A 22,196-nucleotide genomic window follows, 5' to 3' on the forward strand; every position below is an offset into this window, starting at 1 on the left:
ACCTGTGGTAAACCTGTATTGCGGGAGTACTCTCTTGAATAAAGGCTGCTATTTGACTTAAAGACCGGGCTCTGTCCGTTCCTATAAAATAAGGGTCTTACAAATTCTTATGAATTGACAGAGTGTTTAATTTTAATTGGGAATTAAAACAGAGGAATAAAATTCCTTCAATAATTGTGCATGCTATGCATTGCTGAAAGCAGTTGCTCTGCTCAATAGAGAAAATATATGACTTTGATTCATAGGGTCCATTGACTAATCGGAATGTAAGCGAGTGCTCTTAGAAATGTACTTTATTTGACTGTAGATCATTCAAAGTGTAAGTTTGAGTTGAGATGAACATTGCCGTCTATCCAGACACGGGTACTGTAAAGTAGCGCAAGCTAACGTGTTATGGTGCAATGCATCTTAACAGTGGTAAATTGCAATGTGTCAATGTTATTGCGTCTGTCCCTACTCAAAAGAAACATTTTTTTTTTAAAGTAAAATAAAGTTGAGGTGCAATGTTTGTGTGTGTGTGTAAATGACTGTTGGCTGTGGCATGTCCTTAACAAGTGGCTCTTTGTTGGTTGCCAGGTGTCGTCTCTTGCCAGGGAAAATGAAAAGGATTCGTATCGTCTGAGCTGGGGCACAGAAAATCTGGACAATGTGGCACTGTCCTCCAGCCCCATCCACTCTGGGTAGGTACAGCGGGCACAGCGAGTACACAGAAGGGTTGGGCTTTAACTATCACATTTTTTATAAAAAAATGTAAAAAACTAATTTTGGTACAAAAGCTGCAACAGTTATCTGGTCGAACCCATCCTGAATGCAGGTTTCCCCTTGAGCCTAATGCGTTCAGCCCTGTTCAACAGGCACGAGAGCAATAGGGGGTCCAGGCAACTCATGTATTATTTATTTTTGTTCTGCGAACAGAATCACGATCTTTTGTAGTCCTACTCCGAGGCCCATCTGTTAAGCGGCTTTTGGGGGATAACACTACGGAGAGCAGTAACGAATAATGTTAGCGCTCATTATAGACATATTAGTCCAAAGCATTGTGATATGAAGATCCGCTGTCATCCTCTAGTTTAACTCTCTCTGCCATGCTAATTGGTAACAATGACGGAAGATAATCCCCCTCTTAAGTTATAATGACACAAGTCCTGAATCGGTAATGTAAGGCTACTGAGAGTGTCTCGAAGTACTGGTTTAGGACAAGCAGTACGACAAAACCATTTGAAACATTGATCGTTGTCCAAAGGCACTGATGATTCTGGTCCACAGGGATGGGGAGTATGGTTTATTTTCTTCTCTTTCAGCCCTAGAGACGTTTTCTTTTATATCTCTATCTATCTTTCTATCTACGGTGCCTTCGGAAAGTATTCAGAACCCAAGACTTTTTCCACATTTTGTTACGTTACAGCCTTATTCTAAAATGTATTAAAACATTTTTTTAAGTCCTCCTCAATCTACACACAATGCCCCATAATGACAAAGCAAAAACTGTTTTTTTTTTGCATTTTTGCAAATGTATAAAAGATTAAAAAGACACATACTTTATTTACATAAGTATTCAGACCCTTTTGTTATGAGACTCGAAATTGCATCCTGTTTCCTTTTATCATCCTTGAGATGTTTCTACAACTTGATTGGAGTCCACCTGTGGAAAATTCTATTGATTGGACATGATTTGGAAAGGCACACACCTGTCTATATAAGGTCCCCCAGTTGACAGTGCATGTCAGAGCAAAAACCAAGCTATGAGGTCGAAGGAATTGTCTGTAGAGCTCTGAGACACAATTGTGTTGAGGCACAAATCTGGGGAAGGCTACCAAAAATTGTCTGCAGCATTGAAGGTTCCCAAGAACACTGTGGCCTTCATCATTCTTAAATGGAAGAAGTTTGGAACCACCAAGACTCTTCCGAGAGCTGTCCTCCCGGCAAAACTGAGCAATCGGGGGAGAAGGGTCTTGGTCAGGGAGGTGATCAAATACCCGATGGTCACTCTGACAGAGCTCCAGAGTTCCTCTGTGGCGATGGGTGAACCTTCCAAAAGGACAACCATCTCTGCAGCCCTCCACCAATCAGGCCTTTATGGTAGAGTGGCCAGAAGGAAGCCCTCAGTAAAAGGTACATGACAGCCTCATTGGAGTTTAGCAAAAGGCACATAAAGGACTCTCAGACCAAGAGAAACAAGATTCCATGGTCTGATGAAACCAAGGTTGAACTATTTGGCCTCATTACCAAGCGTCACGTCTGGAGGAAACCTGGCACCATCCCTACGGTGAAGAATGGTGGTTGCAGCATCATGCCGTGGGGGTGTTTTTCAGCAGCAGGGCCTTTTTATTTTGTCTTATAAATGTGTCATTATGGGGTTATTGTTTGTAGATTGAGGGAGAAAAAACAATTTAATCAATTTTAGAATATGGCTGTAACGTAAAAGTCACAGGGTCTGAATACTTTCTGAATGCACTGTATATTTCTTTAGTTCTATCCAGCTCTCTCTCTCTCCCCTCTCTCTTTTCTCTCTCTCTCTCTCTCTCTCTCTCTCTCTCTCTCTCTCTCTCTCTCATGGGGTCTCTGTTCTGTTTTCAGCCATTCCTCTCCGTGCCATGATCATGGCGACAGCAGGTGATCTACTGCACCTTGGTTTCCTCCTCTTCATCCTCGTCTTCGCACTCCTCCTCTCTTTCACAGTGTGCTCTCCTTCTAGAGAGATGTGTTTGTTTGTGTTGTTGTTTCACAAATGCCTGTCTTGTGAGTGCAGCACTACTAACAGATGTTTCCAATGTTGCACTATTCCCCCGTTTTAGCTTTTGATCACTTGGACATTTGTCAACTTTTATATACATTTTTACACAGGCCTCTTTGTAAAGGGACACAATTTGCTCCTAGTGCTGCATCAAAGAGTCACACACATTGCCTCATCATCCATTGTGTCCATCTCGGTTGAATCCTGTTGACCTCATGGTGGCCATTTTGTTTGTTGTTTAATTGTGTTTGGTCGATTCACAACTGCAAGGGCTAGGGCTCTGTTCAATCAGATCTGCTTCAGCCGACATCCGTATAGCGGTTGTTTTGGTGGTGCCAGAGCTTTAGGTGGTACTGCGTCAGAGTTGTCAAGTCCATAAGCGGCTCCTGGCATTATAGCCTACCTGAAGTGGACATTGCCGTTGGCTGCACAGAGTTGCGTGAAAGAGAAATCCCCATGCAGCCTTGTTAACAAGTTTGAATGCTGGAATGTGCGATGTAATCTTCACCTCAATTAGGCTGATACAATCCTCATTATTCAGTTGAATGTTTTTCAAATCGAGTGTCATTATTTTTACGCAGCCTATATTTTTTCTCATTCTGGAATTCGAACGCGAGAGGGATGGGGTGTTGCTTCGTGACACTGCCAAAACATCAGTGGGATATCGCCGGTTAACTCTTGATCCGATTGAAACCAGGCCCCTTGTGTTTTGTGTTTGATATAACCAGTCTCCATGTTTGCCGTTGTCCTGTATTGTTCCGTCGGCGTGTTGGAGTGTTTTTCTAACGGTTTGTTTGCTTTACCATAACATACTGGTGTCACCGGTGAAGTGCGTTTGCAGCTCCTTCACATTAGCCGTAAGAGTATGTGGTGTCACACCCATTCACCTCTCACTCACAGTCGGTGTTTGTGCATGTAGGTATGCAGTGAACCCGTCATTCTTATGTTTGTGTGTTTTAACATGGATTCATATTTGTCTGTATATTTTCACCCCCCCAAATTGTTTTATTTTACTGAAAGTTTTGTAAGTTATCTGTGTAAAGGGAAGTACAAAGATATACTGTATTTGTCACAATGCTTAAAAATATCTTTCTCTTCATTTTGTAAACATCACATCTGCCCCCCCGCCCATTCCCGTAACAGCTTCCTGGTTAGCTTCATGGTGGATGCCAGGGGAGGAGCCATGCGGGGTTGCCGTCACAACGGCCTGCGCATCATTATCCCGCCGCGGAAGTGCAGCGCGCCCACGCGGGTGACCTGCCGCCTGGTGAAGAGGCACCGCCTGGCCACCATGCCCCCCATGGTGGAAGGAGAGGGCCTGGCCAGCAGGCTGATCGAGGTGGGGCCCGTCGGAGCCCAGTTCCTCGGGTAAGAAAATATGCGATGGAGGGAGGGAGGGAGGGGGTGAAAGAGAGAGGAAGTTGTATAGAGGGCATGATGTCAGAGAGCGATGAGATGTCAGAGATTATGATCTATGTTGTGAGAGTCCAAGACTCAAAAGTGAGTGAGGTGAGAACGCTACGAGGGAAAGCGACAGCGACAGCGTGCGTCAAAGGACAGGCCTACTGTATGAATCAAAACCTGAGAATGTTGCTGCCCCTCTTCCTTTTCTCAGATTCATTTCACCCTGCCTCTGCCTTACTAAAACGGTCTATGCTCTTTGCTTCTTCCCAGTGGCAAGGGCCCTGCTTGTTTTCTTTTTAAACCGCATTCTAGCTGTAACTCAACCATTTTTTTTTTAGGAAGCTAACTGTTTCTATAAGACACATGGAAACAAAAAACTCTGCAAGGAAACAGAAAAATGCGAAAGAACATTGCTCCATGATTGATTTGATATGTAGGTTGCCACTAAGAGTGGCTGTCTACCGATAATAATATACTGCCCCCTGATGGTGAACTGTATAATAACTTCCACTTTGAAAGCTCTGTGTATTTAAAGCCCGATGTATTTACCATGATGTCCTGATGACGGCCTCCACTCCACTCAGCCAAAAGGCTTTCACAAAACCCAACTAGTCACCCATTATTCTGACTACTTCCGCTCTCTCTCCCCCCCCCCACTGCTGCTAACGGACGGCTGGTCTCACAGTAAACTGCACCTTCCCACTGCCCCACCCCCTCTTAACGAGGGTGAGAGCCTCGTTAGCCGCATCCTGCAGCTCGGGCCACCCGGGACAAAATTCCTTGGGTAGGGGACAACAAAACATATGAAACAATCCATGGATGCTACTGGTTCCATTTTATAGCCTCCTCCTTTTATGTTTCGACTCTCTGTGATATGTTGTGTCTGTGGCCTCACCTGTAATGCTATGTGTGCTAGTGTCGTGCTGGGCCAGGTTTCCCAAAGGTTCATCGTTGGGAGCATTGTTAACCTTCGTAGGAGCGTCGTTAAATCCCCGAGCTGTTTCCCAAAACCAGCGTTATTGACGTTTGCACTTGAAAACGCTCGCAACCTAACGCCTGGCTCAAACCACTCTTAGAATAGCTAAGTGTGTCTTTAGAATCGCATGGTTTATCCATCTCACTGACCGCCGGTAACTTCAGAAAAGTTACAAAAAGTTGAACAATGTTTTTGCCATTGATACAAACATGTGACGTATAAAAACACACCTTTAAATGAAAACTGAGATGACTTCCTTAAAATATAAATACAGTATGTTCAATCAATTGACTTCTATTTTGCTACTAGTAGGCTGCTGTCTGTAATTTGTCCCGATGTGTATTTCATGATGTGTAGCCTAACATGGGCGCAATGGCGTTGCGAAACCTGCGATTTAGTGCATTTTTACTGGGTAAAGCATTTGAATAAGCCGCCTCAATATTTGCGGCCGTAGGTGGTAATATCTCTCTAGTCGCTGATCCGTCATCAGTTTTGTGAAATAATGATCATGTTAAGGTAAGATTAAAATGAGAAAGCTGATCCGAGAGCAGCGCCTCCTTTCTTTCGATTCTATCAGTACCGACACATGCTCCAACGACGCACTTAGCGACCGTGGTGTTTTGGGATATGCATGTCACGTCTTCGGCCGTTGTAGGAAAGATGCATCGTTAAAACACTTGTAAGCTTAAGTTCCATCGCTATCGGGAAACTGGGCCCTGGTGTCTTGCCCCACTTGTGCTCTCTGTCGTAGCATCCCAGACACTCCATTGTATGTTTGTTTTGTTCCTAGTTACTTTTCGGCTCCTTTACCTTGTGGTTGGCTTTCTATGTTTAGTGCTGTCTGTCTGCCTGTTCAACCTCATGGTTTTATTGGTTCATTTGGTATCTTGGTGGATGTTTAGCATGACTGTCCCATAAGCATTTGTAGTTGACACACTGTACTGTGCTCATCAGGTGAGTCGTTAGAAATGTGGTTGCTTACACACACCCACCTACATACATAACCGCCCCCCATCTCCACCCACACACACACGCACTCACCGTGCTCCCTGTCCCTGGTCGCAGGCCTGTAGTCGTGGAGATCCCTCACTTCGCTGCCCTGAGGGGGAAGGAGAGGGAGCTGGTGATCATGAGGAGTGAGACAGGAGAGAGCTGGAAGGAGCACCACTGTGAACACACCGAGGAGGAGCTCAACCAGATCCTCAACGGCATGGACGAGGGTGAGTGTGATGTCCTCAACGCGAGACAACACTTAGTGATCGTCATCGCGAGAGGCCATTGCCAAGAGGCCCTGCTCAAATACTTTGGAGAAGCATTCCCTCCCGCCTCCCTTTCGTGGAGTATTCCCTGATCTAAAATGGCTGGATAGGTGAAAGCGAGGGTTACACCAACCCAGTCCTGAGCAGTGATTACTCCAAGGGGGGGAGGAAGGAAGAAATCATTGTCAAAGTATTTCAACAGAGCCATAGTCTGAATCAAAGTCAAATGAACCGCCGTTCCTTCTGTCCTCCTCTCCAGAACTGGACCCTCCAGAGGAGCTGGAGAAGAAGCGTATCTGCCGCATTATCACCAGGGACTTCCCCCAGTACTTTGCGGTGGTGTCCCGGGTCAAACAGGACAGTAACCTGATCGGTCCAGACGGGGGCATCCTCAGCAGCACGGTGGTGCCTACGGTCCAGGCAGTCTTCCCAGAGGGAGCCCTCACCAAGAGGATCAAAGTGGGACTACAGGTCATTTACTTCAAATATTCTCTTCAGAGAGTGAAAACACCATTTCATTTGAGTGTCTGTTAAATGTTGTTGACTTATTTTCCCAATGAATGGGGCCCTATGGCATGAGCGGCAGTCAGGAGAAGTTATAATCAAAAGAATGGCACGTGGCTTGATTCTGAGGCAGAGCTTTAATGGAGCAAAAGTTAAATACGTTGAGTATTTTATGATTACTACACTGTCATCATGTTTTATCAACGTCATAATCGGGTTTTTTTAACGCCAAAGCCGATCCAAGGTATCTCTAATGTCAGTCTACTTCTAAAGCCATTACCTGTCATCTCCAGGCTCAGCCAATGAACGTGGACGTGGTGAGGAAGCTCCTGGGGAACAAGGCTACATTCAGCCCCATCGTGACCCTGGAGCCCCGGAGGAGGAAGTTCCATAAACCCATAACCATGACCATCCCCATCCCCAAGAGTAACACTGACCCAGTGGTCAACGGCTTCGGAGGGGACCAGCCCACCCTGCGCCTGCTCTGTAGTATCACAGGTTAGAGAGAAGGGTGGATTCAACGCACACACACATATACACAGATATATACAGAACCAATCAAATGTTTGGACAGCTACTCATTCAAGGGTTTTTCTTTCTTTTTACTATTTTCTACACTATAGAATAATAGTGAAGACATCAAAACTATGAAATAACACGTATGGAATCATGTAGTAACCAAAAAATTGTTCAACAAATCAAAATAGATTTTAGATTTTAGATTCTTCAAAGTAGCCACCCGTTGCCTTGATGACTGCTTTGCACACTCTTGGCATTCTCTCAACCAGCTCCACCTGGAATGCTTTTCAACAGTCTTGAAGGAGTTTCCACATATGCTGAGCATTTGTTGGCTGCTTTTCCTTCACTCTGCGGTCCAACTCATCCCAAACCATCTCAATTGGGTTGAGGTCGGGTGATTGTGGTGGCCAGGTCATCTGATGCAGCACTCCATCACTCTCCTTCTTGGTCAAATAGCTCTTACACAGCCTGGAGGTGTGTTGGGTCATAGTCCTGTTGAAAAACAAATTATAGTCCCACTAAGCGCAATCCAGATGGGATGGTGTATCGCTGCCTAATGCTGTGGAAGCCATGCTGGTTAACTGTGCCTTGAATTCTAAATAAATCACAGAGAGTCACCAGAAAAGCACCCCCACACCATCACACCTCCTCCTCCATGCTTCACAATGGGAACCACACATGCAGAATTAATCCGTTCACCTACTCTGCATCACACAAATACACTGCGGTTGGAACCGAAAATATCAAATTTGGACTCATCAGACCAATGGACAGATTTCCACCGCTCTAATGTCCATTGCTCGTGTTTCTTGGCCCAACGAAATTTCCAAAATATCGATACTTTTTAAACAAAGCGATTATTTTTAATGAATTAATTTAGAATTATATAAAAGCCCCTTAGATATTCTCACAGATCAGGTTTGCCCTAACAAAAAATGCCCCTTAGATATTAATTTAGAATCCTGTTTTTGTTTTTCTTGGAACAGAAACACCATAATATTAATCAAATGAATTAAGCCAAATTTCTTAAAATCAATCCCATGTACTATGTTATTACAAGAAAGGTTTTAAATTCTCTAGTAATGCCAATATGGGAGACTATCAAACGCTTCTCAAAGTTGCCCTCTGGTGGTCAAACTAGCACTAACTTGCATTAACATAAAAAATGACTGCCAGGTAAATAACGTGCCATAGAATGCTGCAGCAGCCCGCAAGGTGTTCTGCAGTATGATGTAACTTTTAAAGGAGGAACCACTGTACATACATACATACATACATACATACATACATACATACATACATACATACATACATACATACATACATACATACATACATACATACATACATACATACATACATACATACAAACTGTAAACACACACTGATACACTCACACCCACTCTGTAGGGACACACACAAACCATGTCTGTAGCTAACCTTCTAACATTTTTCAATTGTATTCTTCTTCAAAGGTGGAACGACGCCAGCCCAATGGGAGGACATTACAGGAACCACGCCCCTAACATTCATCAATGACTGTGTCTCCTTCACGACCAACGTATCGGCCAGGTTCTGGCTGATAGACTGTCGGCAGGTGCAGGAGTCAGTAAACTTCTCCAGCTCGGTCTACAGGGAGATCATCTGTGTTCCGTACATGGCCAAGTTCGTCATCTTCGCCAAGACCCACGACCCCATTGAAGCGCGGCTCCGCTGCTTCTGTATGACTGACGACAAGATGGACAAGACCCTCGAGCAACAGGAGAACTTCACAGAGGTGGCCAGGAGCAGAGACGTAGAGGTGGGTGTCATGGTAGAGGTGTGGTCAAGGGCTAGGAGGGATGTACCTTTAAGCTCTACCTTTATGTGGTATTCCCTTCTAAAAATATTCTATTCTCCAGTGAAAGGTGTAGTAAATTGCCAGTAAAGTGTGAAGGCTTAGTTAAATCACACCGTAGATTACTAACAGGGATGGTTTGGTATGTTTCTATTCTCTTCAGGTCCTGGAGGGCAAACCCATCTATGCAGACTGCTTTGGCAATCTGGTCCCTCTCACCAAGAGTGGCCAGCACCATCTCTTCAGCTTCTTTGCCTTCAAAGAGAACAGGCTGGCACTCTTCATCAAGGTGAGTATTACTGGGCCAGCATTCATACACTCTTCCGTATCATTTACTGTATTACAAACTAGCCATGTATCGTAAACTGTATGTTAATTGATTGATTGACTGACTGACGATAATGATGCCGATGATTCCACAGATCCGAGACAACACTCAGGATCCGTGTGGCCGTCTGTCCTTTATGAAAGAACCCAGGTCTTATAGAAGTCTGGCCCACAACGCCATATGCAACCTGAACATCACACTACCATCCTACTCAAAGGTAAGAACACTGTAACATTACCACCACCTAAACACACAGCCTAGGATATACCTAGGACCTGGAATTGTTTCTGATCATGTGACCTGACCAGGAAAAAATCTGGTTCCTGTATTGCACACCAGCAGTTCCCATTGCATGCCTGAGTGTTCGTCATTGCTGACTTATTTAAAATAGATTGACTTGTGTATTCAGGAATAACTGAGTATTCAAGTCCTTAACTAGCATTTCCCACAGGTACATTAACCTCTCTGGGATATTCGGGATGGTAGCGTCCCACCTCAACAACAGCCAGTGAAAGTGCAGCGCGCCAAATTCAAAACAACAGAAATCCCATAATTAAAAGTCCTCAGACATACAAGTATTTCACACCATTTTAAAGATAGACTTGTTGTAAATCCAGCCACAGTGTCCGATTTCAAAAAGGCTTTACGACGAAAGCACACCAAACGATTATGTTAGGTCAGGACCTAGTCACAGAAAAACAGCAATTTTTCCAGCCAAAGAGAGGAGTCACAAAAAGCAGAAATAGAGATAAAATGAATCACTAACCTTTGATGATCTTCATCAGATGACACTCATAGGACTTCATGTCACACAATACATGTATTGTGTTTTGTACGATAAAGATCATATTTATATCCAAAAATCGCAGTTTACATTGGCGCGTTACATTCAGTAGTACCAAAACATTCGGTGATTTTGCAGAGAGCGACATCAATTTACAGAAATATAATAATAAACATTGCTAAAAGATACAAGTGTTATGCATGGAATTTTAGATCCACTTCTCCTTAATGCAACCGCTGTGTCAGATTTTTAAAAAGCTTTACCGAAAAAGCACACCATGCAATAATCTGAGTACAGTGCTCAGACACCAAAACAAGCCATACAGATATCTGCCATGTTGTGGAGTCAACAAAGTCAGAAATAGCATTATAAATATTCACTTACCTTTGATGATCTTCATCAGAATGCACTCCCAGGAATCCCAGTTCCACAATAAATGTTTGATTTGTTTGATAAAGTCCATCATTTATGTCCAAATACCTCCTTTTTGTTTGCGCGTTTAGTACACAATCCAAACTCACGACGCGCGGGCAAGTCCAGGCGAAAGTTCAGACGAAAAGTCATATCACAGTTCGTAGAAACATGTCAAACGAAGTATAGAATCAATTTTTAGGATGTTTTTAACATAAATCTTCAATAATGTTTCAACCGGAGAATTCCTCTGTCTGTAGAAATGCGATGGAACGCAGGTCGCTCTCACGTGAGCACGCGTGATCAGCTCATGCTACTCTGGCAGACCTCTGACTCATTCAGCTCCCATTCCCCTCCTTCACAGTAGAAGCACCAAACAAGGTTCTAAAGACTGTTGACATCTAGTGGAAGCCTTAGGAAGTGCAATATGACCCCATAGACACTGTATATTCGATAGGCAATGACTTGAAAAACTAGAAACCTCAGATTTCCCACTTCCTGGTTGGATTTTTTCTCAAGTTTTCACCTGCCATATGAGTTCTGTTATAATCACATACATCATTCAAACAGTTTTAGAAACTTCAGAGTGTTTTTTATCCAAATCTACTAATTATATGCATTTTCTAGTTTTAAGGACTGAGCAGCAGGCAGTTTACTCTGGGCACCTTTTTATCCAAGCTACTCAATACTGCCCCCCAGTCCCAAAGAAGTTAATACCTTCTTAACAGTGTGTTGCTTGCATACTAACATGCAAAATAATCTGCACTCGTGACATGCTCACAGCATGCTATCTCCCTTCAAATTTTAATGGGGGTTTTGTATTCTCAAAATCATTTTTACACCTTTAACTGTGATTGATTTACTATAAACATCAAGCATTACTATATGTGAGTGCTGGTAGCTGTCTTAAAGTATAACATGAATCCCTTCTCCTTTGAGAGGTCTTTCAAGTTTACTCTGACGGTGACACCCTTCCCAAAACAACATTGATTGGCCACAAACCTTCAAGTCTGTCGCTATGGTAACATGGCTTTGCCCGTTCTCATTTTTTCCCTCCCCCTCCTCTACCTTTCTCTATTTGTCCATCTGTCTCTTTCTGCTTCTTGCTGCTTCTTGCACCCCAAAGGAATCTGATTCAGACCAAGAGGCTGAGGAAGAGGTAATATTGTGCCCCTCTTCTCCCCCACTAACTGTTTTTTATTTGTTATTTTTCAGGCCAGAAACATGTTGCTAGACGTTCACTATTTTGTCTGTCATTTAGCTCTATGTTAGGTATTAGAAAGGAACGCAACGCCTACCCCATGTTACTGCTCATCAGCGTGCTTGTCCCTTGTAGCAGAATATCTTTAGATATTAGTCTTTAATTCATTGTGATTGTAGTTCTCTGTCCAATGACTTATTTTCTTCCTGTAGCAAATGTGTACATAACATTGCCCACATTTTTTCTTACACGGTGATGGAAATGGTATTAATAGTGAGCGCTATTTTTGCATTCCTCTTTACAGATCAGCAGGAATCTCGAGAAATGTAAGTCATTTACTCTTTTTTTGATAACACTTTTAACTGCTTTTTTGTCTTGCTATTTAATTTTGAACTGTTATAGTATGGCTGCATTACTCAACCAGTTGAATATGACATTGCTTTGATAATTGCGCTATAGCCATACCATAGATTTAGACATTACCAATGATGTTATGCTAGTTGACTATTGCAGAGCGCAACACAGAATTGATAACCTGAGCTACTGTGTAAACATTGTGCTTCCTATCACCCTCGTTAGCTAAGCTGTAACACATGGTTTGTCTTTGTCACAAAAACAAAACAACACAAATGTCACTCCGCCCCACCAAGGCAAGGTTATGCCAACAACTTCAACGGGCATAAACTTCTTCGCTTATCTCAATTGACACATCGCTGCTACGCACATGAATCAAACTCTCATTCGTACTGTGGTGATGTTTATGTGACAACGGAATAGTACCCCCCCCCCAAAGTTACTGTAGTACCTGAATGGCAAAGCAAACTGTAGTCTAGCTTTCTACTCCTCCCGATCCCCTCGTTCATACCCTTTCCATGTGGTGTTTTATATTTTCCCTTTGCCTCTAATTCATTAATGAATTTATCATTAATCATAGTCAAGTGCCACAGCATTGCCAGGGCTGGATATCTACATATGCTTGGCACTGTGTACAATATATAGAATATGGAAAATATTGCACATACCTTCAAAACATACATGTACAGTAATACATACATTATACATAAACTGATGTTATTTGTTCAATTTGGCTTCGTTACATTGGACAATGTATGTGTGATGTATGTGGCAATTTGCATACACACGTAATATGGACTAATGCTTTTTCTGCAGATTTGATCAAATAGTAGACTACATTTCACCACACTATTGAATGGGAATACCTAAATGAACCTCTCTTGATAAAGACAAAAGGCATATGTGCTAGTGGTACATTTTTTGTTCTTTTTAACTACCTAAATCACTTTACATTTGCCCCATTCACTTTTCACAAAAGGCTGCATGTCAACTTTCCCCTTTGCTTTGCATGGAAATAACTTGGCTTACATGAGCGTGCATGTGTGTGTTCCTGTGTCTGGGTGTGTGTCAAGTGTGAGAGTTCTTTTGACTCTTTGTTTTGCTTTAAAATTAATCTTTTGAATTCCTTTTCACTCGCTATTTGAATTTAATTTAATACAATGTTGCTACTCTTAATATGATTTACCTTTTTCTATTCAGTTATGTTTCAAAAAGTGTATTTAGCTAGACCAAAGTTAGTATAAGGAAGGGATACAGCCCTCGAAAAAGACCACACGCCCTTCCCTTAAATCAATTATGTTTTTCCTGTTCATTTCCTTAAATTAGTTTACCAGTTTGATGCTGGTTCAGAACCCTTTATTTTCCATAGCAGTAGAGGAACAAAATGGTTTGTTCTGTTCAATAGCAAAGAGCACACCAAACCATCGCCTAACAGTTTGCTATCACTGGCTTTCTTCTCAGTTGTTTTTTATTTTCAGTTGTTTTTTGAAATAATTGTTTTATTTTTCTGTCTGTAAACAATCTTGAGATGTCCGTCTACCTACATGTTGTTATCCCTTTGTTTGTGTCCCTGTGTCCTTATCCTTTGTTGATTTGTTGGTGTCTGTTCTTGCTCATCGTTTGTTTGATACTGTACTTATTTTAGATGTGTTCTCGCTTTTGTGCTGTGAGCGTGGGTGTGCTGACTATGTGTACAAGCAAGTTATTTCCTGCTCATTCCCTTCTCATCTTTATGATTTAGTTGGCATTTTGCTTTGCTGCAGTATTTGCCTCCAAAGAAACCCAGTCGGTCCAAACCCCCTTTCTTTGACACCTTCTGTAGTTGCCGCTGTGGCCCCACTTTACCCTTTGAACCCTGACAGTTTGTACTGTTCCTGTTCCTGTCCTGACCACATTCTCCAATGTCTGTCTCCTTTTCATTTCAATTTATTATTATTTTTGCTCCTTAATTGTCCTTTTGCCAAAATGGAAGATGACGAAGACACTACGTCGACGGAGACTACGGTCCGGAAGGGAGATTTGATCCGAGATTCTACAGCTCTGGCCAGTCCGGACCTCCTCTCCGATGTGTCTGAGATGAAACAAGACCTGATCAAAATGACCGCCATCCTAACCACGGATTCTACAGACAAATCCAGATCCATGGAAGGGAGCGGTCTGGAAAAAGGGGCTGATGAGGTTCAAGGCGAGCCGTTTGAAATCATGGAGAAGGTCAAAGAGGATTTGGAGAAAGTGGGCAAGATACTTAGGAGCGGAACATATGAGGGTGAGGTGGCAAAGGAGGCGGCAAGAGCAGCCAGAATGAAAGAAGAGTGGGTCCTCCTCTCAGACTGTGAGATAGAAGAGGCCAAACATATGGCTGCCTTGGAACCCCAGGAACCAGTACTACGTGAAGTCAGAGTCAACAGAGGGATTCCCAGACCTAAAGCAATCAAAGATGTGTCTGGGATGGTCAAACACCTGAGTGGTGAACTCAAAGAATATCTCCTGGATGTACCCGAGGGCACCAGTACAACAGCCCAGGAGAAAGAGGTCCAAGAGAAATTCACAGAGGTAGTCCTGCGCAAAGGCGCAAAAAGAACCATGACAACAACAAAAACAACAACAACAACTACAACAACAAAGAAAGACATCAAAATTCCTGCTTTTGACCTGCAAAAGCCAGTCAGGAGGAAAGGAAAGGACCAGGAACAGGTGGAAAAATCTACCGATGGGGATGTTCTCCTTAGCGTACCCAAAGACCCTAAACCAGTGTCACCTGTGTCCCCAGTAGTAGAGGAGACCCCCATTGGATCTATAAAAGACAAAGTCAAAGCCCTTCAGCAGAAAGTGGAGGCTGAGCGAAAGGGCCAAAAGCCAACTAGCACCAAACCTTCAAATGTTGCTGTGGAGAGCAAAATACCACAAAAGGCAAAAGAATCCATCCCGAAAAAAAGCCCCGCAAGACAGTGCACCGCTAAACAGGGTCCACTTAAGTCCCCCAAAACTGAGTCTGAGAAGCTGGAGGAGACCATGTCAGTAAGGGAGCTCATGCGATCCTTCCAAAAGGGGCAGGACCCCTCAAAGAGAAAGTCTGGACTTTTCGAGCTCAAAACCGTCTCTTCTGAGCATGAAACAACAGAATCAGAATCACAGCCCACTCAGTCCAAATCCACCATCAAAGCCACATCAACCTGTTACGAACGGGAAGTGTCACTAGACGCCATACCTGGCAAGCACCACACAGAGAGAGACAAGCAAATTAACCCACCCCGAAAGCACTCCAAAGATTTTGGTGTTGAAATCAAGGCAGAGCTTGAGGACAACCCAGAGTACCAACAGTTTAGGCCGATCTCTGTAGATGGTAGTCCTGCTGCCCAGTCATACTTAACTGAAACCATAGAGTTTCCGATTTCTGTCCTCGATGATAGCTCTGATAGTTTAAAACATGAGGGCGTGGCAGACTCTCCCAGTGCCAGCCTGGGTGATTTTAGTCCTCCTCACCTGAGCTCAGAGGATAGCCTCAAACACCAGGGCTTAGCAACTCCTGGAACAAGCCCTGATAGTCTCTCTCTCTCTCCCAAAAATGCTGACCAGTCCACTAAAAACTCAACAGCTGTTACTATAGCTGTCGAAGATGACAAAAAAAGTAAGGATAAGTCTGGAGACTCCGGTGTGGGGACCATTGATGACCAGCCATCAAATGAAATAACCCTCCCTGTCTCTTCCAGCAAGGTTGCAGATGACCACACCACAAGTGAGTCCATATCTTTTCAGACGGTCGAGTCTAAGTCCTCTAAACCGAGAAAGCTTACAAAGAGAGTTTCTGAGACTTTAGAGAGCTTCCTAAGTGATGAGGAGAGCCCTGATGACAAGCTAGTCTCAGCCTTAGCTGCAACCATTGCTTCTAGTGCCTCTACCGAGCATCAAGGAAGCTTAGAATTGCCTTTAAGCCAGCAAGACTCGGACGCCCTCAGTCCTTTTGCCGACGACTCTTTGACCATAAGCCACAGAGACTCTCTAGACGAAGGCAGTCCCCTCATGGAAGACAACTCTTCCCATAGGACCCCAGACTCTATCGAGCCCAGCCCAACAAAGGAATCCCCTTGTCGTGACTCCTTAGAGAGCAGCCCGGTAGAGCAAAAAAACTTCCCTCCCGCTCAGCCCAGTGAGTCCTCTAGCCACCCAGAGCCCTCCAAAGCCACAGACTACCCCCCAGACGTGTTGCGTAGTAGGCTACTCAAGGACCAGGAGGCTAGTGCTAATGATGATGACAGTATCGAGCAGACATTGTCTCAGATGGAAAGCTCTGGTAAGAGTCCTCTCTCCCCCGACACCCCTAGTTCTGAAGAGGTAAGTTATGAGGTAAACCCTAAAACCCCCGACAACATGTTCCTATCTGTGGTGTCCACATCAGCTGTCATAAACGAAGACTCAGGGGAAGATGATGATGAGTCAGAAGCACAGAGGAAATTCACTCCAGAGGAGGAGATGTTTAAAATGGCAGCCAAAATAAAAACCTTTGAGGAAATGGACCAGGACGCCAGAACCAAAGAGAACTCTCGAAAATATATCAGTGCCTCAGCAGATGACGAAGCAGGGGATGATAGCTTCAAAACAGTTGAACTAGAGTCCGCAAATGAGACTGAGCTCACTGGGTCCAAAGAGACCTCAGAGTTAGCTCTTTCTGCTGAATCCCTTATTAAAGTACAACCTCCCTCTCCTTTTTCAGCAGGTGTGCATGAAGGAGTCCACCATACAGAAGCCAAGAGTGTAGCTACAACGGCAGCAGTGGAGGGAACTCAATCTGTCTCAGAGCAACATGTCTCACAATCAGTTCCTTCGCACAAAGACACAGATGACAAAGACAGTTTAGCTCAAATGGCTACCATGTCTTCGAGCTCTGAGGGGGCTGCAAACATAACCGACGAGCAGAAGGAGGAAAGCTTGAGGAACTCGAGGGGAAGCAAGGAGGATGATGGGGGAGAGAAAGAGGCAGATACAGGCAGTCTGCAGACATCTGCTGTAAAGGCTCCCTGCCAGGTAGAGAGTAATATAACTGATGAAGTGAAAGGAGATTACAGGGGGCACTCAGGAGCCCCTGAGGCAGAAACGTCCTCGACCATCATTATCAGACAAGCAAGGGAAATGTTCAAACCTGAGATCTGTATCTATGACGACACAGAGGAAGACGATGAGGAAGAGGAACCTCCCAGAACCAAGTCGAAGGGCGTGACCGCCAGCGCGGAGGCAGACCCCTGGAGCGCCATGCGTGAGGACGACGACGCTTTCGCGGCCCGTGTCAAAGAGGAAGAGCAGAAGATCCTGGGTCTGATGGTGGACCGGCATTCCCAGGGGGAAACTCCAGACACCACCCCAGGAAGGAGCCCCACAGAGGAGAGCACGCCAACCAGCGAGCCCAATCCTTTCCTCTTCCAAGAGGGGAAGCTCTTCGAGATGACCCGGAGCGGAGCTATTGACATGACCAAACGGACCTATGAGGACGAGGGCTTTGCCTTCTTCCAGATAGGAGAGCAGCCTCTAGAGGAGGCGCTGTCTGAACAGGTCAGAGAAGAGCCAGGAGATAGAGGAGCTACATTAGAAAGTGAAGTGGGCCTCAACCTGACTCTGGAAATAAAAGTGGAGGAAGATGAGAAACAAGCAAAAGATGCTCCAGAGGACGATCAGACAGTTAGCGGGGCCGTAGCAGCCTCGCCTTCTAAATCAGACGCCTCTAAATCTAGAATCCCTAGAATGGGTCTTTCTGCCTCAGCTAAGACCACTAAGAAAGACAAAGACTCAGTATCTCCTGAGGCTTTAGAAGTTAAACCAGATACAATTGTAGAGGAGACCCCTAGAGGTAGAAAATAGTTATTTAGACCCAATGATAGCTAATGTTGTTACAGCAGTAACAACTGTCACTCGATCGGTGTACCCTGAACAGGACCAAGAGTCCTCTGACTCCTCTCCCGAGGAGCAGCATTCGGTTATAGAACTCCCCAAAACCATGGAAAAAATCACAACCCCAACTTCTAGTGAAAAAGTGAAAAAGATCCCAACTAAAACCCCAGCTATGGCTCCAGCCAAGGCTGGCCCCCAAAGTCGAGCTAAAACTTCTTCCTCCTCTACATCCCCCTATTCAGCTACTCCTAAAAAAGAGACCCCCTCTACAGAGTCAAAATCAAGAATACCTGTCAAAGGCAAGGCTAACCCTGTCAAGCCTGAGCCATCAGTTAAACATACTGAGTCTTCCCAGGACACAAAGCTCAAGTTCCCAGTTAAAAAGGACTTGAGGAGAAAGTCTGAGACAGATGCAGGTCTCTCTGCAGTTCCCAAAACCAAGACTTCGTCTTCCAAAGCCAAGAGCTTCTGTGAGGGAGACAAGACATCTGCTGAAAAGGGCCAGGTTCGTCCCATGAGCGCTGATTACTCCACCAAGCCAAAGTCATGCTTCGGCTTCCAATCCAGGCTGCCAGTTAGAGGCAAGCTTGGTCAGCCATCCCACACTTCCACCCCCGCCAAAAAGAAAAGCGAGCCACGCAAGAAGTCCATAGAGTTTGTTAATGAGATTAGTGACGAAGCGGCAAAGCTGGTTGAGAGATTGGCTCAGGCCGAGAAAGACAAAGAGCGTGAGGCTGCCACCGCTGCCATCTCGGATGACGAGAGCAGCGGCATAGACCCCTCCGCCATAGAGAGAGAGTCTTTTCCCGAAATGCACTTCCCTACTTCCGGAGATGTCTATCCCATTAGACCCCTGTGGGACGACCCTGTTGACACGCAGATGCAACGAATTCCCAACGATACAATCAGAAGACAAGGTACCCCTCTCCTCACTGGGCTCATTCTCTCTATATTGTTTCTCGCTAGCAAAGCTAGCCGTAAAAGGTGCCGCTTCTCTGTGTCTTGTAGCTAAGGCTCTTTGTAGGTTAACACTCTTTGTGGTTGCTTCTGTGGTGTTTAAGTGGTGTTTTGTGTTTGTATTTGTCTCTTTTCCTTCTATGTGTTCTAAAAATCTCAAGATTGACTTAAAGTCAGAGACTCAATTAAGGAATTTAGAGTCAGTTTTAGCTTGAATATGTGTCATAGGTCATAGTCAGGCTTAGTATCAAATGTGTTTGATGAACCCAATTAGGCTGTACGAGAAAAGCTGAATTGAATACAATGAGAGATTACATTTTTTCAAAGCTGTTAAACTACTACTATCTACTTTCCATACAGTATATTTCCGTTAGTGTTTTCTTCTTCTAGAGTTGCCAAAATCGCATGATAATAATTTATGATGGTATTGCTGCCCTATAAACCAACAGCATAAGAAGCTATACACCAAATACACGTATGTTTCAGTTACTGTTAATTATCGACACATACCTCCAAATAGCTAACGTTATAGCACTACATGGCACAAGAAAGCCAGTGAAGAGTATTTTTACTCATGTGCTCGGTTGAAGATAGCCTTTTCTTCCTAATGTGAATGTGACTTTGCCTGGCCATCCTTGTGGTGGCATTTACAGTAGATCCCCAGGATGAAGCCGAGAGGAAAGAGGAACGATTGGAAATAATAGCCGACCACCTGGGCTTCAGTTGGACGGGTGAGTGGAACCCCAGGCATGGTGGCTTTCCTAGAGTGTCAGAGACAATAAAGGCTGAAGATAATGTTGATTTAAACACTTTCCTGTGGTTCATGAATAATGTTAACATCAACATTACGTAGTTGACAGTGAAAAGTGTCTGGTGGGTTTTCTAGAGCTGGCTCGAGAGCTGGAGTTCAGCGAGGAAAGGATCAATCTAATAAGGATTGAGAATCCGAACTCACTACAGGACCAAAGCCATGCCCTGCTGAAGCTCTGGACTGACAGGGATGGCAAACATGCTACAGGTATGCTGATATATCACTCCTTATTGTATTAGAATATTTATCGACATTTAGACTATTCTGAGTATTTATTATTGATCATTTTCATATTTTCAGAATGGCTTATTTACTGTTATGATATTTTGTTATTCTGTTGTTATTTCTTTCCACAGAAACTACGTTGATCAAACGACTCACCAAGATCAACAGGATGGACATTGTTCACCTCATCGAAACCAAGATAATCAAGTCCACCCAGCAGGACACATCGTCCCACACCTATGCAGAGATTGAGAGGACCATTGCACTGGATCACAGTGAAGGTATAGTGTATTACCAAGCAAAATATAAATATCTTTATCAACCAAAATGTACTAGCTATGCCAAAGAGATCACAGGTTAATAACGGTGTCCATATCTATGCCTGTCCAGGTTTTTCTGCCCTCCATGAGGACATAGACAGTCCCCGGCCAGGCAGGCGTACAGACGGCACCCCCAGTGGGCCAGGGTCCAGGCAGGGGCCCTTCATGGTGTCAGAGGAGGACCTCTCCTCCAGCATGTCATCACTGCACGAGACGTCAGGGCGGGTGGAGACAGACACATCAGTAACAGGCCTCCTGAGACACGCCCAGAAGGAGAAGCTACAGAAAGAGGGTGACACGACACAGTAAGTCGTCCAGTCAGTGTAAGAGTGAAGTATTGAGTGAAAGAGAAATTGTTATGCGTAAAAAGGTCTTATGTTGTTTTCTGCTATATTCTGCTAATGTTGTATGGTTGTAGAAACAAACAGTTCAGTCAAATAATCTTGATTTGCATTGTTAAAATCACTAGAAATAAACCGTTTTTAAGAATAACTGTATTGAATTTTTCGGGGAGACTTCACATGTTATTAGATGTTTGACTTATTTTTTTGTTCCTCAGTTCTGTGGGCGGTACATCACAGAGTGGATCAGACAAGGCTGAGTCACTACACATGGGCACTTTTAAACAAGTAAGTCCCTTCTTCACCTTGTACCGCACCTCCCCCTACCAGCTCACCTCTCACGTCCTAGATCCTGCCTACAACGGGCCCACCCCTCCCTCCTCATCGTCTCTATCTGTCAAGCATAAAGAGAAGGGGGCACAGCGGGGTGCAGAGTGTGGTGAGGGGTCACTCCAGCCCCCCCAGGCTGAAAGTGACAACAAATGGTTGTTGTCGCCAACGAGTCACCAAGAGTCACCCACTAAAAGTAGTGTGCGTGTCTGTGAGAGCCGTCCGTTGTCCATGACCGACTTTGGGGACAGTCTGACTGAATGTGACCAGGCCGAGCCAGACTTCAGTGAGCTGTCTGTGGAGCTACAGCAAACCTCAGAGTACTACACTTACCTCTCCACCACCTCCGTCACTAGGACTTCTCAGACAACTGAACTGATTTCTGAGAAGATCAGTATTACAGCCGAGCCTATGAATTTACCACTTCCTCAGTCTACTCAGCTTCCTCAGGCTTCTGAGGTGGTACGCCCCAAAGAGACATGTGAGATATTCTCAGAGGATCATATTGACGAGGTGTCGCACCGACTTTACAAAGTTCTGTTTGGATATGTAGAGAAATCAACTAGTGAAGAATCCAAGAAAACACCCATGGAATTGGATGAGGTACCCGGAGCTTACAGAGCCAGCCGGATTTATGAGGCAGATTCCCCTACCTCCATGCCTTTGATTGATGTAAACCAGGCTACTCTTGACCAGGAAGCTATCTCCACTGAGCTTTACCTCAGACCTGTAGATTTCAGTCCCGTGACCCCAGAGTCTATCACCTTTGGGGTGAGTAAGGAATCACAGACAATAGCTCAGACATCATCAGACGTGTCAAGAACCACTCTGATTCCGGAGTCGGTCACAGTAGAATCCATTGTCAGCACTGCATTTATCCAGATATCACATGACTCAACTGCTGAGACCCGAGCAGAGGTGTCAGCTCTTCCAGTGTCTGAGTTAGACATGTCTTTGGCTCCAGAATTTCTACGTTCCGAAACCGAAAAAAGGTCTTTATCTCCTGACTCAGCATCTGAGT

The 22,196-nt window shown here is 44.4% G+C and overlaps 1 protein-coding gene across 4 annotated transcripts in view; it reads left to right on the top strand.

Annotated features, from left to right (window-relative positions):
• The window catches only part of ank2b (ankyrin 2b, neuronal), a 240,610-nt gene that overhangs the window by 195,635 nt on the left and 22,779 nt on the right, over nt 1–22,196 (top strand). The window contains exons 26-42 of one of the 4 annotated variants that reach the window (XM_065025545.1): nt 577–680; nt 2,578–2,613; nt 3,878–4,102; nt 4,824–4,922; nt 6,180–6,334; nt 6,633–6,844; nt 7,171–7,375; nt 8,872–9,197; nt 9,397–9,522; nt 9,656–9,778; nt 11,883–11,915; nt 12,262–12,283; nt 19,802–19,879; nt 20,035–20,166; nt 20,316–20,465; nt 20,575–20,809; nt 21,064–21,133. In XM_065025545.1, coding sequence (XP_064881617.1) covers nt 577–680; nt 2,578–2,613; nt 3,878–4,102; nt 4,824–4,922; nt 6,180–6,334; nt 6,633–6,844; nt 7,171–7,375; nt 8,872–9,197; nt 9,397–9,522; nt 9,656–9,778; nt 11,883–11,915; nt 12,262–12,283; nt 19,802–19,879; nt 20,035–20,166; nt 20,316–20,465; nt 20,575–20,809; nt 21,064–21,133 — 2,331 coding nt within the window. Of the gene's footprint in view, nt 1–576; nt 681–2,577; nt 2,614–3,877; nt 4,103–4,823; nt 4,923–6,179; nt 6,335–6,632; nt 6,845–7,170; nt 7,376–8,871; nt 9,198–9,396; nt 9,523–9,655; nt 9,779–11,882; nt 11,916–12,261; nt 12,284–14,283; nt 18,248–19,801; nt 19,880–20,034; nt 20,167–20,315; nt 20,466–20,574; nt 20,810–21,063; nt 21,134–22,196 lie in introns of those variants that run through there. The other 3 variants (XM_065025546.1, XM_065025547.1, XM_065025544.1) reach the window with 3 other exon arrangements.

The sequence above is a fragment of the Oncorhynchus nerka genome, linkage group LG12 (genome assembly GCF_034236695.1).
Source record: "Oncorhynchus nerka isolate Pitt River linkage group LG12, Oner_Uvic_2.0, whole genome shotgun sequence".
NCBI lineage: Eukaryota > Metazoa > Chordata > Actinopteri > Salmoniformes > Salmonidae > Oncorhynchus > Oncorhynchus nerka.